General features: G+C 38.2%; 1 protein-coding gene across 1 annotated transcript; it reads right to left on the bottom strand.

The window, feature by feature from the left end:
• Positions 1-471: 471 nt before the first annotated feature.
• Positions 472-18203, bottom strand: slc7a10a (solute carrier family 7 member 10a). The gene is made up of 11 exons (XM_058781218.1): positions 17723-18203; positions 14001-14205; positions 13567-13718; positions 8012-8137; positions 5767-5920; positions 4332-4455; positions 4125-4228; positions 3940-4036; positions 3114-3263; positions 2253-2430; positions 472-2158 (listed from the first exon to the last, which is right to left on the bottom strand). Exons 1-11 carry the CDS (start codon positions 17868-17870, stop codon positions 2061-2063), a joined length of 1536 nt encoding a protein of 511 aa, XP_058637201.1. The 5' UTR covers positions 17871-18203; the 3' UTR covers positions 472-2060.
• Between the last annotated feature and the right edge of the window lie 1654 nt (positions 18204-19857).

Here is a 19857-nt window from a genome sequence, read left to right as displayed (position 1 = left end):
CCTCTTTTTCATTTTCATTGCAGTCTATGGTTGCCTTGAACATATTTTGTAAATATTTTTTTTTTCCTCTTCCAATCTGGTTGTGTGGTTGGTAATAATGGTCAAGGTTGCTACATGTTTGAAAAGGTTTTGATGCATTTCATTTGCTGGAAGGGTGAAAAAACTGTTTACCTGTACCTTGAATTAAATCCACATTTCTTCATTAGATATTCAGACTAACTTACTGTTATCTGGATAAAGTGTAGTCATTCATAAACCTAATCTTCCCTAATGTATGCAATTACCCCCCTTTACATATATAGACCAGGGGCCGTATAACAGAAACTTCCTGTTAAAAGTATTAAGATCCTAGTTACTAAACAGATATGATTCTAGAGTTAGTATATTTCTTCTCCAATGGTCATTTCTGTCAGGGGATGTCTCATTCTTGCAATATAATGGCTACTTTTCTGAAATGAGGCAGACTCAATGACATATGTGGCCGACAAATGTAGCCTCATGTCTTTACTCAAACACACACATAGTAACACACAATTATTTGCGACCTTTTCCAGAATTAAATTTAATGTGCTAATATTGTTATTGATAAACACCTTTTAACATTGTTTTTTTTGTTTTTTTTTACAAAACACAAGTACATCAGCATACATATCTATAGTGCATACAATATGGAGCATATGTATAATTAATACATACGCCTAACACTTCACTAATGTCAGGAATGCGATCTCACAATGAATCCCTGATATATTTGAAACGTGAAGCAATATTTACATTACGATTTCACTGTGCTGTGAATTTCAATGTACCGTGCCGCTGTGGGCCATGTGAGCATGAACACTGCTAGTCTGATGGACCTCAGTGAGAGACACTGAGCTGGACCCATGGAAAGAGAAGAGCACTGGGGTGTTCATAAAGGTTGTGATCGGGCGTCAAGAAAGATCTAACCAGAAGAGGGCGCTCGAGTGACGTTCAAGTGCAAAATCGCTAATCACAACTCCTTCAGATCCAAACTCTCAAAATCTGTTTGACGGACTTTGGGGGTTTGGTGGTCAGTTTAAAACGAAGAAATGGATATTATCGCTGTTGCATAGCTCAGTGGAATGTCCATGGTCAGTGCCCAGAATAAATGCATCCCAGTCAAAATAGACAAATGCCATGGTTATCTAAAGGCATTCATCTTCTTTTTGGACAACAGTTGAAAGTGTCTGGCTAAGAGGATTTTGTTTTTTTATGTAAAGCACCTTTTATGTAAATAACATTATTCCGAGAAGAATGAACTTCCCATGGTTCTTATCATTAGCATAAGGTTAAGAGATTGGCAGTGCTAATAAGTGCTGGGGCAGAGCCTCCGTTAAACAGTGGCAGGAGATTGTTGCTTATTTAGGAAGCAAGGCAATAAGTTTATCGTGCAATAAGAGCTAAAAATTTGCAAGTAAATTAAAGTGCCTAGACTATTCTTGCATAGACATTTTGAGCGCAGCTAGACGTTACTACGTTTTTGCTTGAGGGAGTCAGTAATTATTAGGAGGACTAGAGGACAAGGCCTAACCCTCAAGGTGAAAAAGTTCAGACTCACAAATGGAGTTTAGATTTCAGACTGGGTTAAGAGGTAAACGGGCTTCAACAAGTCCCCTTCTGCTCATTTACAGGGGGATTACTAATAAAAAGTCTACTTAAAGTAAAGATAAAAACCTCAAAAACGGAGCGAGATCCTGTAAGGCACATAAGAATACACCAACAGTTCTCAAAAATTGAACAACTCCCAGAGAAAACATGAAGAGGTCAAGGGAATTCATCTCCGACAGGACAGGAGGAGGGTGCGTTCAATAACAAGGTGATGTCCGATCAAATGTATGCGAGGGGAGAACAGTTACAACTAAGAAATGTGACGTCTGAGCGAGAAAACATACAACTTCTTTTTCTTCTGCTGTGATGGCTGAGTCTCAGAGGAGCTTCTGGAGAGCATCTCCTCACGCACAGCATCAGACAAGGAAAACACTCGAGAACGGATGGAAAACAGGTCTTTGCTATTCCAAAAAGGAGTGCGAGGAGTCCGCTCACAGCTCTGATTTCTCTGTAAGAGGCTGTATTTCAGAAGGATCATCCTGAGGGAAGACCACATAACACAACCTCTGCCCCAGATAGGTGACTCTCTCTGAAAAAAAAAGGAAATTTACAGATGTCAGATGGTTTTTCATTTCAGAGTGCTAACAAAACAATGCAAAGCTGTTTTGGCTGGTCTTACTCACCCACTGCACTGGAAATGCAGTGTGGTTTGTTCTTCCACTGCACTCCAATGAAGTAGATGGGGACTCCAGTGAGCATGATCACCAGGCCCATACCACACACCACTGGCTCCGAGTACAGACTGAAGCCCAGTAACACTGCCCAGAACACTAGATAGCTGCAAGGGACCAACAAGTTTACCTGCGCAAAGTTAGAGAAGAAGAGGGAGATAAATACCACCTAAACACTGACCAGTCAACCTTAAAGGATTACTCCACCCCAGAATGAAAATTTTGTCATTAATCACTTACCCCCATGTCGTTCCAAACCCGTAAAAGCTTAATTCGTCTTCGGAACACAATTTAAGATATTTTGGATGAAAACCGGGAGGCTTGTGACTGTCCCACTGACTGCCAAATAAATTACACTGTCAAGGCCCAGAAAAGTATTAAAGACATCGTCAGAATAGTCCATCTGCCATCAGTGGTTCAATCGTAACGTTATGAAGCGATGAGAATACTTTTTAAAACAAAAATAACGACTTTATTCAACAATTTGTCTCCTCCACGTCACCGTAGCACCATTTTGGAGAATATCCACTGGACGTACGCAATTTGCGTCCAGCGGATACTCTCCAAAACGGCTTTTTCTCCAAAATACTTTTCTGGGCCTTGACAGTGTTATTGACTTGGCAGTCAATGGGACAGTCACAAGCCTCCCAGTTTTCATCCAAAATATCTTAAATTGTGTTCCAAAGACGAACAAAGCTTTTATGGGTTTGGAATGACATCACATAAGTGATTAATGACATAATGTTAGTTTTGGGGTGGAGTAACACTTTAATCAATCTTCCTGATTAGGTCTGTAGGTGGTGACTGAATTACCTTGATGGGTCGGACCAGTTTGGGTTTCTTCCATCTGTAGTACAGCAGCCCAGCTATAGTGACTCCATATGAGAGGTAGTTTATAAATGATACATAGTTTATGAGGTTATGCGTGTCCCCGATGCACAGGATCACTATGGTCGCCGTACACTATGGAGAACAAGAGGAGACACTATTGACATGTTGTATGCTGCAGTTCTCAGTCTTTTTGACTCAAGGCCCCCACTGTCCAACACAATATTCGAAGGCCCATATTGGCCATATTAGATATATTTTCTCTGGCGTTTCTGAAACAGCAAGGAATGGAAATTCCAATATGCACATAAAATCGTAAAATGTGCAAAAAAATGTCTATGTTCTCAATTTAGGGGAATAATTTCTTTATCCAATAAGATGCATATCCACCATTTTGAAAAAACAACGAAGGAAAACAAGATGTTTTGGGACATATTTGAACTTTAAATGTGCTTGATCTGTGTCACCGGTTGCTTTTCCCAAATGTTTCAACTGGACAGTAATTTTCTTGTAAAAGGGGCACATAACCAGCAATGTTTAAACCCTGTTTTACTACTATGGTTGATTGACAGGTGAGTAGGCGGTCCTTTACTGTTGTCCGGAACACAACAGGACAGATTAGCTAGTGTTTGTACAACAAATTCAATACAGTCACATGAGTTTTCTATTACCTCTAAATGTGGTTTGTGTGATCTGTACAGAAAACATTCTGAACCCCGTTTAGACCAGAATCGGATCAACCAAATCATTCAGACTGAAAGCATTGTTGTGTTGCATGTGCTGTGTGTGTGAATAGGTCTTTCTCTCTCACACAAACGAGTAGGGCAGGGATTGGTGTGCAGCTCTTAAGGTGGATCATAGCCAGCAGGTAGGGCAGGTGACCCTCTCTGGCGCCTGAGAAACACAACCTGTGGAGGATGGACAATGAAGCCAGTTTTAGTTTGACGTTTTAAGGGTTGTTGTATTAGGCCAGTTTATACTCAAATGTTTCTTTACCTAGAAGATGTAAACAAGTATCCATTGATCCCCCCAAAGGTGGAAAGAGCTACAGAGATGGGCATCACCCAGGAGAACACTCCTAGCAGCTTCTCTCCAAATGTCTGCAACACAACACACAAAAAAACAGATGCTACTTCATCAAAGCACCTAATAGATGGTACGTTGTTTTAGCACAATAAGCCAGAAGAGGTCAGAGAAACTCACCACCGCGACAGCGTTAGACTCCAGCAGCTCTTGAGGGGACATGGAGGAGAAGTACGCAATGTTGGTGAGAGTATAGACGAGTGTCACCAGGGGGATGGAGATGTAGATTGCACGTGGAAGGTTCCTAGAACAGAAACCACACCATAAAATATATGCTGTAAGAGTTACCTAAGGTATTGTATTTTAAGTAGCATTTCCTATGTACATACTATAATGCATACTTTTAATTCAAGAGAAGGTGCCTTGACAGTACCAACATGTTTGATATGTAACAGTATTACTTTGCTATTATATTTTATTATTATTTTTAATATTTAATTTTTTTTTGTATGTTTTCTAAATTAATTTTATTTTTAATTAGTAATTGTGCTTATTTATTTGTTTTAATACGTTTATTTAGCTTAAATTTTTTCAGTTTTAGTTTTAGCAATTTTAATTCAACTTATTTCAGTTAGTATCTTAGGCTCTTAAGTTCTAATTTTAGTAGTTTTAGTTACAAATAATAACACTGTATAGTAAATGTAAAATAACAGATTTTCATTTAAGTACATTCCTGTAGCAGAATAAATATACGTAAAACGTGTAGACAAAAAGTGGGGCAGAACTATTTATAGTGGGGCAAAACTGAACTGAAGTTTAAAATCAGTGAAAATCAAGTATGAAAAAATAAAATAATTAATTTACATAGGTCCTACATACATACACTAATAACTAATAAACTATGAAATATAAGTAATGATTATGTACACATACCTCTTAGAGAGCAGATTGGTTAATGTCCAGTTTAATTGGCCACATTTTTGCTCAAAGTTTTTGCATCTTTTTGTTGACTGTCTTTTAATTCGTTGCCCAGATTATTTTTGAGAAAACATGTTGTCTTTGGCAACAGAAGCGCTGTTTCTGCCATCCAAACGTGCTTGAAACACAGAAAGCATCTCAAATGGCCGCAAAGTAATCCTTTCTGTGACCTATTTTGTGTATTTCCGACAACTTGAGCACTTTTGAGGATGGTTTGGAATCTGTGAACAATACGGTACTTGAAGCTACGTGACATGAATGTATTATGCAGATTACAATACTTTTTTGCTTCACTAGTGGCTGCTTTTATTTATATGGTTGCAGTATTTATTGTCACTTGGTGATTGAAGGTATTTGTCATTTATTTGCGATTTGGTGATCGAAAGCTCCTTTTACATAGGCTTATTTAGGCTTACGGTCACTGTGGTTTGTGTGTTAAACAAGGCCTATGCATGCATTCCTGTTTGTGCACTATGCTGTTGTCCGACTGCATTTTGTTAAGGGAGAACAAAGAATATTTACTCTGTAGTAACCATACTAAAACACATACATCTCCTCGCCAGGCCCCCCAGGCACTGCTTCTATTGCCTGTAAGATGGGACGGCCATGATTGTGGCATAGACTATAAAAGACTTACTTGCGAGGCTCAACCACCTCTTCAGTGACGTAGTTCAGGAAGTTCCATCCACTGTAGGCAAATGAGGCCTGCAGGAAGGCCAGAGCAATGTGCCCTACTGATGGATCCTTTATGAACTCAAACGCTGTCTGGGGCTCCAATGCATCATAGTGTCCTAGAGAGAAAATACAGAAATGCTTATGACCTCAGGGTTGTCCCTATAGCATAAAATGTTGTATATTTCAGATGCTCTTGGGAATAATCTGTTCATATTCATCTTGACACTCAAGAGTCATCAATTTGATTTCATTATTCCACTAGATAGTCAAAGCCTCCAAAAAGCCTTTCTCTCTCCTGTCACTCATGTGTGAAACTGCAGTGCTTAGCTCTCTCGTTTACTCAATTCCTTCTCTTGTCAGTTTAGGGAATGCCTCCAGACAAGCTCGCTAAATAAAAATAAAGCCTTCCCATAATGGGTCATAGCCATTACCTGCAACTCTAGACCCAGGACAGTACACAACAGAGCATGACTAAGCACCACTGCTTTATTGTAAGAGCACTCAAAGTCACACAAAGATCACATTGTTAAAACTATTCTGCAAATTGAGGTTAAAATTGCCATTTTGCTACAGTCTTAGCTTAGTTTGTTGTGAAAAGCCTAAAGTAAATGAGTCAGCTTTATACTGTATTGCAACACTTCAAAACACTATCAAAACATCTTAATAAGATAACATTTTCTGATTCAATTAACTAAAGTTCATTCCATTGACTGTAAGTTTGAACCAATTAGATAATGCAAAATGAAGGTTTTAATAAATTGAGTTTTCTAAAGGCTGGAATACAATACACAACTTTTGTTGTGTTTGGAATAACTTGAAAGTCTGGTAGTTGTGTAGTGCATGGTGTCCAGTTTTTCTCTGTATTAAGGTGACCAGACGTGCCACTTTCTGGGGACACGTTCGGCACAGGATTTTTAAATTTCCTAAAATAACCAGGTGTTGACTGCTGCACTGCGCCAATATCAAACCGCAAGAGCTAGAGAGCAGAGCAGACGGCTCCTTATGCTTTTATCTGGTCACCTTACTCTGTAGCCATTTCCAAAGTCGGCAGGTGTATGATGTCTGATATCGGAAAGTGTTTTAAAATCAGATTAGACTTTAAAAATTGTGTAGTGCATCCTTAAAGGTCATTGGTTCACATTTTAGAAGGGGTGATTTATGAACCTAGGGGTGATTTTATTGTTCCCTTGAGCAAAGCACTTAACCGCAGGATGCTTCACTGTAAATCACTTTGAACAAGTAAGTATCAGGAGTGCATTTCCCTGAAAGCAACTATGGTCACAAGTTCCATCTTCGCCAATAGAGTTCAATGGAATTAACGACCACAGTTAGCTAACAATGCTTTTGGGCAATGCACCCTTGCATAGTAACACATAATACAAGATCTACCACTAGATGTCACTATTGAAAAAAATTGGAGTTAAAGGAATGGTTTTCCCCAAAACCTGCAGAAGAATAAACAACATCAGGGTGAGTAAATAATGAGAGAATTTGTATTTATTCGTGAGATGTTAGCATATTCCAAAAGGGTTTAAGTTTTAGAAACGATGGGTTTAGATGGGTTTCTCTCTTTTTTCAAAATAGCCTATTATTTGTTTGCGTTTACTGGATTATTTCAGTGGTCTGTGCCATTTAAGGTGAATCTTTTGCTTTTTATTCATTAGATAATAGGCAACTGGTCTGTTTAGACTGACAGCAGCTGGCTTTAATGTTGGGAGTGTTTGATGATTCATGGCATTCAACTGTGGGAATTATTCACAGATGTCAGTTTATTAAACTCTTCTCCTTTCTCTATTTTGCCTATTGCTTATATCTCTTTTATCTCTTTACTTCACTGTCTGCTTCTGTGGGCTACATACTTAGCAGTATCACTGGGAATATATAGTTTTTTTCATCATATTTTGGACTGAATGTATCTGTACATAGGCAGATTTTGTTCAGGAAACATGTTAAATGGCTTATCTGTGCTACAGTTTGGCCAGTCAACTGAAAGTGAAGGGAAAAATCAATACAGTATAGAATTGTGATACCCTTTAATTTTAATAATTAATGTCACTGCACATTTATCTAATTTAAGATGCTTTGATACTTACATACCGCATCGATTTTAATGTTAGACAGCACAAACCATTTTTTCAGATAAAGTAGCATGTTTCATTTAAAACAACGGCTGGCAAGAACATAAGTGTTAAGTGTACTTGACACACCTTTGGCAATCTGGATCATTCCAACTACAATGATGAGGACAAGGGCCAGCAGTTTCCCCACAGTGAAAATATCCTGAATCCGTGTCCCCCAGCGCACACTGGAGCAGTTCACCCAAGTTAGGAACACTGTAAACACACACAGTGAACACACAGTTATTCATTCACATATTCCAAACAGTTTTACATTTTTTCAGATGTTTTAACAGAGCTTTTTCACCCCAAAAACGCAAACTCTTAAGTGTCATGGGGACAAATCAGGTTGTGACACAGCAATGGAAGCAGTGTGATTTTGTTGGCAGAGCAGCACTAACTGGTCACATGGTCCATTTTTATTAGTTTAAAGAGGGGAAATAAAGATCAGATGTAACTTATTTTACTGCTGCAGGCAAAACGCTAACCCATTCATGGCTAAGTGGTTCTCGACTACAGCCGGGGCCCACTCAGCACACCTCCAAGGGAACCTCAAGATAATTTAATAATTGAAAATAAAACAAAGTACACATTAAAATCAGCTAAAACAACAAAAAATATTATTTTAATTCAACTTCTCGGCAACTTTATTTTTGTCTTGGAATATCTTATAGTGTGATTTCTAGACCTGAAAAAAAAATCAACTTACTAAAATCTTAAAACTCTGTGGGTAATTTTTATAATAAATATAAACTCAGAAATAAACAAACGTCCCTTTTCATGGTAGTTCAATGAACCATAAACAATTATTGCACATGCAGCTTTGAAACATTACTAAAGACACTTGCGGTTTACAGGCAATAGGCAATGAAGGTCAGTTACATTCACATTGGACATTAAAGAGACCTAACTACTGACTCTGAAAAACACCAGAAGAAAGATGTTCCTGATCACCTGTGAACATATGCCATAGACCTGCTGCAGAGAGACATGAGGACTGCAGATGTAGACAGAGCAATAAACGGCAATGTCTGTAATGTATGATGCAGAAGACAGTGCTACAGGAAGACAGGAAGATCAGCTAATCGTCCTTGCAGTGGAAAACCATGTGTATCCATGTGTCCCTGTGTTCGTGAACTTGCAAATGCATTGTTGGAAGAGTGGGTAATATCTCACAGCAAGAACAGTCCACGAGGATGAGATGCACTGTTAATGCAGCTAGTGGCCACACCAGATACTCACTGCCAAATAAAAGCAGTCGAATGTGGAAAGATGTTTATAGTTATGCTTGTCAAGCTCTAAAATACTTCATCAGGTAAAAACTGTAAATCACTAATGACTTGAAAAATAATGCAAATTCATTGGTTTTAAAAATAAATGGGAGCCTTGAAAAACATGCAGCTTTTAAAACTTTAGGAATCCTGAAATGTAATTTACAGATACTAGAAGTGTCAGGTCTTCAAATATTGTTGTGAACAATGAAGGGCCTCGGATTGATATGGTTACCTTACAGATTTATTTTATATCTTTACACATTACAATTGGGACAACTGGGAAACAAATCCCTTATCAAGGGGCATCAATACATAGCAGACTAAAGCTGACAGATTCAAAAAGTAAAACTACACTATACATTAACGGACGGAAGTACAGGCGTTAGAGGCCACTGCTTGTCTGTACATCTGTGTTTGAGGTTAGTGGCTTCTGTGTTGAGCCGCATTGTGTAACAGCTCCGGTGTAGATCCGGTACACAGCGGTCCGTCTCCAGGGCTTGACGGCACAGTATACCCAGGCATGCCGAGGGAGACACTGGGCAAAGGGGAGACGGGTTACCCCCCACTCATCCATCAATGGCCGGAATTACCCGCCCACACACGCAAACACATGCGGGTCATCTGTCAGACCCCCCTAGACAAACAGCTTCCGATGCCCCACAACAAAACGGCCCAGACGCCAGCTGAATTTTTGGCGAGAGTAGGCAGTCGACAAGAGAGGCTCACGGCCTGCAAACTAACAGCTAACCTGCACAACTTCATCAGCTCGTGTGATCCTGAGCTCAATACACACCACCTGTCAACCTTCATGCCAGACAGCATTCAGTGAATTTCTTTCTTGATAGTACAACTCAGGTAAAAGCAAAAAATAAAACACATTTAAAACCTAAACCTGCATCCAGAGTGCATCCAAATGTATTTTTCATATTTGATTCAGAAAAAAATGATTCATACGTTGATTGTGTAACAATGTTTTTTTCTTGGTTCAGTGTGATTAAAACAATACGCCTCACTGTGTTTCTTTTTCACAGGTTTAGGTGTTCTTAGGCACCTTAAAATGTCAGAAATAGCAGTATGATCAAAGCCACAACGTTCAAGCCAGGCAACATAGCAACTTGTATAAGAGATAGTTCACCCAAGAATATTGTTCTCATGTTGTTCTAAACTTGTATGACTTTTTGTATTACACTTTACCATAACGCATATAATTAATAATAACACACATTACTACATAATATGCGGTGACGGGTATCATCCAGTTTATACGATAGGTTTCAGAGCACTACAGTGTTTGCCATGAGTTTTGTTTCCTCTTGTTTGGCTTTAACGGATCTGACTCCAGCTCCTTCTTGTTTTGAATCACAGTGCAGAAGTGACTAAGGGTGGCCAAATGAAGTTAAATGAACACAAAGCTAATGAGAGGAGAATTCTAATGAAGTGCTAACAGCCTTTAAATCTGCCAAAATACAACCACTCACTTCAAACCCCCGAGAGGGGCATCCCTCTGCAGCTAATTGACCGATAAAGCCAACAAAAGATGCACTAAATACACAAAAATGTGCAAAACACTACAACTCTCTGTGGCCAAAGCCTGAAATAAGTGTTTTTCATCTTTACTCAGTATTGAAAATGGCAGGCTTTTTAAACAGTTTTATTAAAAAGACATTAATCAAAAAAAAACAGCGTATGTGGGAACTTCTTAAAAATGCTTGAAAAAGCATTGTTTTATTTCATATTTTTGATGGTATTTTGATTTGTATTGTCCTTTTACTTCTTTGGCAGGATTTATGTATTTATAAATGTTTTTGAAATAATATAACAGACATGAGCAACAAGAGTTGAGTCACATGAACAGATCTTTGGAGTTGTGTGGCCTTTACAGGAGAAGCTTTCCACACACTCATAAACCAATAAAAAGGTACAAAGCATTAGAACAGTAAACTAGCTGTCATTAAAGATACAGTTGTAAAAACGTAATGTGGCACACATATTTTTTTCCAAGTCAAATGAGAGATTGAGTTGAGTTGAATTGTGCAGGTTAGATGCTCTGCAAAGGTCTGTGTGTTTGTTTGTGTGTCCAGACCAGCAGGAGCTGTGTGTGTGTGTGTGTGTGTGTGTGTGTGTGTGTGTGTGAGAGAGTAATCTGACTGCAGCAGACAGAGCTTGTGACATTCATTCAGAACATTCAGAAGGGGAGGGCAAATGTAACACGTGGTGCAATATAGACAAATTCTCACACAGTGCAACTAAGAACAGTCACTCGCACGTAACTAGGGGTTCATGCAAAGGTTTCCAAATGCATCAGTTTACCATTAAAAATATCCATTGCTGCATCAACACAGACAGCTAGAAAAAAAACTTGTACAAGCTAGGGTTGTGTATTTACAGAGCATGTTCCTGAATTTCAATAATCAATTGTTGTATTAGCCATTGCATTTGATATACAGTAAATTTAATCAAATATCTTTCATTTTTTAGAGAATGGTGAAAGAACACTTAATTTCCCAACAATTCATATTGCTGTCAATATTTATTTCAGATTTTATTATTAAAAAATTAATGTAGTTACTTCTGTGTAGTTATAACTTTTGTGTTACTGTTGCATTTTTTTTTTTTTTTAGTTGTAATCCAGTAGATCTCATGTCATTTTACAAAACAAATTTCCTGTGGGCATGCCCACTTCAATTCACATTCCAACTATGAACTGAAAGGGAGCTATTATTTTACAATGCAAGGGGCATTTTTGTGGGCATTTGTGTGGAAACCGTATGTGAAAAGTGTATGAAGACCTTAGGTGATTTCCTGAGGTCTTTGAATGTCTCATCTTATTTCAGGGTATTAACTTGGTCTAAAGGTTAATGGCAGACAGTGGGAGGGTGCGCGTTAGAACTGTGCCCTTCCTAAGCATGACTCACACACTCCAAGCGGCTTATCAAAAGATCATAATTCGCTCCTCATTTGTCAGGTTTAACGGTATTTTAGCGGCATTCACGAAGTCCCGCCTCTATGCTCTTGTCCATCAAAGAGCATTGGGGTAACTAGGGCAACCGCAAGGTCCCCAAACAATACACAATACAGAGGAGACGCCCACATGTTCCGCCGGCTCAAAGCCTGGCACCATTACGGAGTCTGACGCCACACAGCCTGAGGATCAGGTGCCCTAATACCACGACATCGATACCAACCCCACCCAGCTATCTAGACCCAAACAAATGCGTTCCCCGAATATCTGGCTAATCGGAAGAGAGCGCAGTGATTTGGGATGCAGGTCTAGCATCTTTTGATAGGGCACATACATGAGGTGTGTTCCTTAAATAGAGCCACTGGCCCTCGTCACTGTGCTCTTTGGAGTATGTCTGACTCAAAGCTTTTGTTGGCTGTTCTTCAGGACAGCTTCTGGATTCTGCTGCCAAAAATAGGGATGGATGGCTCAACTCAGCCAGCACTGTCATTAGGACCACTGCCCTCACTTTGACACACCCCCAGTACTCCTTCCTGGAAGACCCTGTCCAGATCTGACAGGTCCAAACCAGCTGAGTCACGGGGCTCTTCTGAAACAAACACACATGCACACACGCATATACATACATTTGACTGGTTTATCTCCACCAGCTCCAAAAATATCCTGCCACGTGCCCACCAGTGTTAAGTTCTTGGATCAAGAATGAAGTGGTATATATATACACACACAAGAAAGGGATTGAGAAAGAGAGAAAGACCGAATGAAGGACAAAGTAGACTCATCATGACTATGTCTAATAGTCAGAATTCAATTCTAAATGCACTAGGCATGAACTATATGGTATGTCATCACCATATTAAAGGTTATTTAATTTAACAGCATTGATGGATATTGGATATATAATTGTTAATGCTCATTACCTCTATTTTTACATGTAGATTACCTTTGCTGTCATCAAATACTCATTAAAGATTATCTTTAAAAACACTACAAATTTAATAACACTATTACATGTAATCACCACAACCCTACAGAGGATAAGCGGTTTGGGAAAAAAAGGGATGGATGGATTACATGTAATCTTCAGCAAATCTTCAAATATCCTTTTTTAATTTAAAACAAATAATTGTATTTTTTATGTTTTTTATTTAATTTATTAGTCCAGAATTTTCATATCTGCTATTTCTTGCTTATCAGCCATAACATGAAAATAATTATTGGCCAAAATTTTAATTATCATATCATTTTTTTTGTAAAGGTGCATCCCTAGTATGCACTGCATTTCTATCAAATGATTTGCTATAACTAGACATTCTTAATTAAGCAGTCATATGACGGTAGTACCAAATCAGAGCTGACCTGCAAAAGCAGAAGACTGCATTATTACTCATGGTGTGTGCTTTACTCACTGACACAGGTGGTTGAGAGGAGCCGGGTGGCGATGTATGGAGGCAGGCAGTTAGGGAAGGCAGGCTGCAGCACATAGTTGGAGAAGGTGAGCGCAATCACAGCCAGAGTTGTTGGGTACATGATCAACACAGCACTCCACAGCAACAAGAATCTGTGAAAACAAAACAGTTAGTGTTGCATCTGAGCGAGCAAGTAAACACATGTGAATCTCCCCAAGGAGAAGTTCTTCTATGTGTTTCTCACACAAACTGATACATCCACATTGACATTTAGGCATTTGGCAAACACTTTCATCCAAAGAAATTAACATTGCATCTGTTCATGCATTTCCTGGGAATCCAACCGATGACCTTTGCATTGTTAGTGCCATGCTCTACTGTTTGAGCTACATGAATGTTGAGTGTAACACTCTGGAGGGCAACAATAGACCTACCCCACCAGTCCCCCGAAGATCTCAGTCACGTATGAGTAGTCTCCACCTGATTTGGGGATGGTGACGCCCAATTCGGCATAGCAAAGAGATCCCAAGGCACAGATTCCTCCTCCTAGAACCCACACAATGAGTGAGAACCCCACACTGCCTGCATGATCTAGAACCCCCTTTGGAGAGATGAAGATCCCTGAGCCAATGATGTTGCCTGAATAAAAAATTTAAATAAAAAAACAATGAATAAGAAATGGGTTGTTTAGTCTTCATATATTGTTCAGTCTAAATAAACTACATTACTGGACTGAATTATGAGCCCTTCACCTCAAGACATGATTGGTTTTCTGTATCAGAAATAAATACACATAAAAAATCTTACTGTCAATTTCTCCCATTAGAGCATTTTAAAGAGTTTATTTGTACTAAGTGCATGGGAATATTTAAGTGAGATTTTAATTATGCTGTCTATCTCTTGCTTTTATATCAGTTTCTTACTTGAAATATCTTTTTTAAAAATCTGCAATATTGTTGGGTTTTTTTCAGTGCAAGACAATGTGTTCTAAAAGATCTGTTCTCACAGCTGTCAAAACGCTGCTGCACATTCCAGGCAAACAGACACGAAAAATAAGATCAACAGTGTTTGTGTCAACATCAGTTGCGAAATCCAAAATGAGAGTCCAGTATCCAGTAAAAGGTAAATGTTCTGCATCACTGCATATACAGTACATCTTAGTCAAACCACCCAGAGCATATGCAGTGCCTGAATGATTATGCCTCAGGAAACTTAAACAAAAGAGTTTCAATTATATGAGGCTCAGCCACAGCTATGGGCAGAAGCATTATGTAATCCTTTTGGGTTCTCTCTTTGTCTGCGGGTGTTCACATGAAATAGAATTTGGTAGTATCGTGAGTGGATGTGAATGTTTGCTTCCAGCGCCTCAGAACTGCATAGAGGATAAGGCAATAAAGTTGACGAGACAGAGCCCAGCGCATCTCAAAAACACTCAGTCAAATGAGGCTCAAAGCTCCTGAATGAAGTTCATGGGGTCACACTACACCACACTTGACTCTGACTGGTCATACAACTGACAGCATAACAAAACAATGTCCACTTGGCTGATTAACAGAAGTATTAACTCTGCCTTGTGCAGTGGTGGAAAGAATACAAAAAAACTGTACTTAAGATAAAATATTGCTACTTAGGGAAAAATGTAACTTGAATACAGGTAAAAGTACTGAAAAATATGGCTCAAGTAAGAGTAAAAAAGTAGTGTGCTGAAAAAGTTACTGCATTATCTATTTTTACCCAAAATGAGGCAATTTGAGCATTATGGAGCATTAAACATTTTCATGCAATGTCCGTTTAAAAGAAGAATCGTGATTCCATTTGTGTTTTTTTCAGGTTAGAGAGTGAAAATGCAAATGGTAATGCAAGAATTGCGTTTGGATTATGTCACTATTTATTCGTCCACAATTGAAAATACAATTTGCAATTCCTTTCAAAAATAGTCCCGATTATCCTTCTACACGAGTTAGACTTGACTATGTTTTTGCCTGAAGCTCAGGGCTCCACCCCAGCAGTTTGAAAAGTGCCTGTCAAATGCCAGCTTTTTTTTTGTACTTTTTACTTTGGTGAAAAATAAAAAGTGAAGTTGAAGACTTTATTTTTGTACATTTCAAGTAAAGGTAAAAGTACAATTCAATTTTACTCAAGAAAGTAGAAAAATGTACAAAAGTATTTGTAATTAGTTACTTTTCACCTCTTGCCTCGTGTCAGTTCCAAAATTTGGACACATCCCCTGGATATTAAATCATTTTTTGTTATCTTAAAAAAAAAAAAAAAAAAAAAAAAGATTATCTTAAACGATTTCAGGCTATTTGTTACTCTGCTATCTAGATACGACTATTGACAAACTAATTTTAGTCAACCACTAATTTAATTAAGGTTTAACCCTACAGAATTAATATGGGTAAATGAGGTTTCACTGTGTCCACATTACTTAAAGAAGAAAATAAACTGCACTGGCAAAGAAATGTGTTAAGTAACTGATAAAATTTGTTATTGACCTTGAGTAATATCAGGAGGACATTCTAGCCCAGAGAAATTTTCCCATGGTCAGGAGGTAAATAAGTCGCCAATTAAATTTCAGCAGTTATTCACAAGATGAATCTAAAGAAATCTGCGATTCTATACTTAAAGGTCCTTGTCAGAATAATGTCAAACATTTAAAGTAGTGAAGGGCTGTGAACAAAATTGTGTCAACCCTACCCGTAAAGCCACTAAACCATAAACATAACTGAAATCTACAGCTGCACCTGTATGTTGATGTTCCACAGGGAAACCAACCACAAAAAAGGAACCACTTTCATTTGATCGTACTACAGTAAGGTCAAAGCCATAATCAAACAGTTAACATTATATCTTAATCCCTTAATCTTGTTTATATATCTCTATAAAAACCTTGTGTGAACTGTACCTTTTATCCTGGACATTAAAGGTGGAAACCTAGATTAGCTTTTTGTTGATGTTGCTAATTCTTTAAAGTAAGTTCCAGTATTGAAACCGACTTTAAAAAATAAAAATATGTCAAGAAATATTCGCTGGAGTAAAAAGAGTGACTGCTAATCTCCTTGATACTACTCCTTGATAGTGCTGCTTTAAGGCTTATAATCAGATATCACTGTTATGAGAGACACAACACATTACAAATGAAATTAACAAAAGTACAAAGGCATAGTGTCCATCTTTTTAAAGCTCCCATTAGATGACCTTCATCTGAACAACAAAATATCTCATGCTGTTTTGTTGAAGATCATCAGCTCACATTCCAATGAATAGTTTACATTAAAACACTGTAAAATGTATTGTATACAGTGAATATACATACACACTGAGGATTATTCATTGGATGGATGTGCCTAGCACACTAATGATAAAAAAAAAAGTTGCCTAAAGTTTTTTATTTGTGTTTAATTTTGAGGATGTCATACGGTACATTAGAAAATCTGAATCTGAATTGTGATGTAGGATATTTTCCTGTCAAAACTCATTTAATCTTATACCATGATTTACTGACTACGGTAATCCTACAGATAGATGACATCCATAACACGAGACATTTGTGTTTGCATCGAAGGCAACAGTACGAGTTTGCTTAGTCTGCACGAAAGTCTACACTTCCGCCTACTTTAATTTTATATTTTCCACTGCAGTGTAACTTATATAGCAACGGAGTCATATATGGTGGGTTTGTTCGGGGCACGTGAAGGACACAGTGTAGTGGGCTGTAGCCACGTAAGCGCGGAGTTGAGTTTCAGCCTGATTCTCTTCCTCAATGATGCAATCCGCGCTCTTATGAAGAGAGGCTGATGGAGACTACTGTAACAGCGGCATGGCACGAGACGCTCTTCTCTACGGAAACCAAGCAAAGCTTTGGACTGTTGTCCTAACAAAGTAAGACAGCCGTGCAGCGTGACAATATAAGTATTGAGACCTAGTTTTTAATACTTTATTTCTAACACTCGACATTTAGAGCGAAGCGCATTTCTGTTAGCAGATGTGGACTGATATCATTGAAGAGAAGGAATATGAAAAGTGAGGGCTGATGATATATGTTGGAAAGAGAACCGGAGAATGATAAAATGACAGACAAAGGAACATGCGGAGAGCAAGTTGAAGCTGGTTAGAGCGCACGCGGTGGCATATTAAATATAAGGAAACATCTCACCTATAATTATGGCGCACGCGCTCAAGAGACCAATTTCTTTTTTAAGAGTCACTCTGTCCTTAGATCCACTTTGGTTTCCTCCGGAGTCTAACATCTTCTGTTGCTCCGTTTTCGCGCAGTTTCTCCGGTTCGTTTCAGTTCCATCCATTTGTGCGGCTGTTCAAGAAAACTGCATCTGTATCCGCGCCCGGTCTCATATAGCGAGGTGATGCAGGACGCAAGGCGCTCGCGCATGCGCAGAACCCCCTGCTGCCTGCCTCCGTAGAGATCAACAGGTTGTGCTGTGCGCTGGCACGTGCTCACCTGCACCACACGCGAACAAAGAGCTAGACACCTGTGTGGCACTGCAGCACCTCAATATCACAGCATTCAGTGTCCAGTTGTATTGGGGTTGAGTATTGGTGTTAATGTGTGACTGCCTGTATGTGGGTCCGTGACATAGTGTAAATGGTTAGTTCACATGTAACATTTTTATGTTCTTTTTAATTTAGGCTAGCTAAAAAAAAAAAAAAAATTTAAATCACCATTTCATTTTCTGCAGTGTTACAAACACAAGTACAAATATTCAATTTACTCTCAGTATTAATAATAGCCTAATTATATGTACAATATACAAATAATATAAAACAAAAAAATTATATAGCACTTCCCACCACAACCCACGGCTAAAACCTATGCCATGCTTTCACTCACATTCTTCACTTCACGTTCTTGCATTAGATACTATGGCATGACGTCAGTGCAGGTATTACACATTGTGTTAGACCTTTGGCAGTGCCACCCACTCTTTCCGCTCTGTGGGGATTTTATGTGGTTTCATGGGTGTCAGGAGTGATCTCAAATGCCTTTACAATGTTTCAATATATGTACTCATGTGTGTTCATGGATTTATGTTGAAGCGGTGTGATATGACGGTATGGACTTTCAGTTTGACTCTGTTTTCCATTGCTGTACAAAGTAAATACAAATTTGCATAAACATCATTACAGTCTTGAGACAGCTGAGAGCACAGGATCAAAGTGCTCAAAAAGCACCGGTTTAATTGGTTTGGATTAAGATATGTTTAACTTGAAATGGTACAGAAATAATTCAAAAATGGTTCATCCATCTCTCCCCCTCTCATTCTCTTTGCTGAACGTCAAAAAAAAGAAGAAGAAGAAATATTAGTCATCATTAAACAAACTCTCTTCACTTCTCTAGACCTGATTTGATACAATCATGCCTTTTCTTTGTGAGTGAGTGGAAAACAAAAGAAATCCCAGAAGATCCTGTTCATTGTGGATGTGGCCCTCTTGTGACTGAGTGTGTGTAAGGTGATACTGACTGTTATGGGGGTCCAATGACACCTGAACAACAAATTATTCTCTTTAGACTGATCTGCTTATACATGTTGAGATCTTTTGTAAAATGTATGTCCTGATGATATCTTTTTAATTGGTATTTTGGTATAGAAATATCAAAATTCAATTATTTCATCCATCTAATTAAATAAATTAGTTAGATTAAATAAAGATGAAAATAAATGGCAAATATAAAAAGTAAAAATAATCATTCTTTTTTTAATAATATATTGATAATGTAAAGAAACAAGAAAACAATGCTGAAAACTCACTGTTACTTAAATGATAATGTGCAGTACGTACTGTGCTGCTTGTTCACTGAGCTGAATTTGTTTAGCAAATTATATGAACTGTAAACTTTGCATATTCCACAAAATGAGTGAAGACTAAGAGTTTTTTTTTTGTTGTTTTTTAAGCAGAAAATTAAGAGGGTTTTATATGCCCATAAAGAAAACCAATGCAATGTGAACATTAGGAAAAAGAAAAACAGGACACTGTGTGTGATGGAGAGTAGTCAGCCTGTAAACAAACATATCACAGCATTTGAAGAAACTCTCATTCTGAATCACCGTGGGAGTCTGTGAGGACAGAAGCTCCACCCCATTCTCAAATATACAGTGGTCTTTTCTCTTTCCTTCAGGTTTAATTAAACCAAAGCTTATAGTAATTAAAATATTTTGCAATAATTAAATACAATAAAAAAAAAAAAAAAACATATTACTTCATTTACAGTAAATTTTAAATAATCTCTCTAGAGTAGAGACTGTAAAAACTTTAGAGTATCACCAGCAGAGC

This window comes from Onychostoma macrolepis, chromosome 07 (assembly GCF_012432095.1).
Source record: "Onychostoma macrolepis isolate SWU-2019 chromosome 07, ASM1243209v1, whole genome shotgun sequence".
Taxonomy (NCBI): domain Eukaryota; kingdom Metazoa; phylum Chordata; class Actinopteri; order Cypriniformes; family Cyprinidae; genus Onychostoma; species Onychostoma macrolepis.
This window is presented reverse-complemented; position numbering and strand designations above follow the sequence as displayed.

What these genes read in the sequence shown, in the direction of transcription:
- slc7a10a (XM_058781218.1), bottom strand. Translation starts at nt 17,870, where the DNA reads ATGGATGGAACTGAAACGAACCGGAGAAACTGCGCGAAAACGGAGCAA. An exon ending in ATCTTCGGGGGACTGGTGGG is followed by an intron (nt 13,719 to 14,000) that starts GTAGGTCTATTG and finishes TTGTTTTCACAG; the next exon opens with ATTCTTGTTGCTGTGGAGTG. An exon ending in TACTTGTTTACATCTTCTAG is followed by an intron (nt 4,037 to 4,124) that starts GTAAAGAAACAT and finishes CATCCTCCACAG; the next exon opens with GTTGTGTTTCTCAGGCGCCA.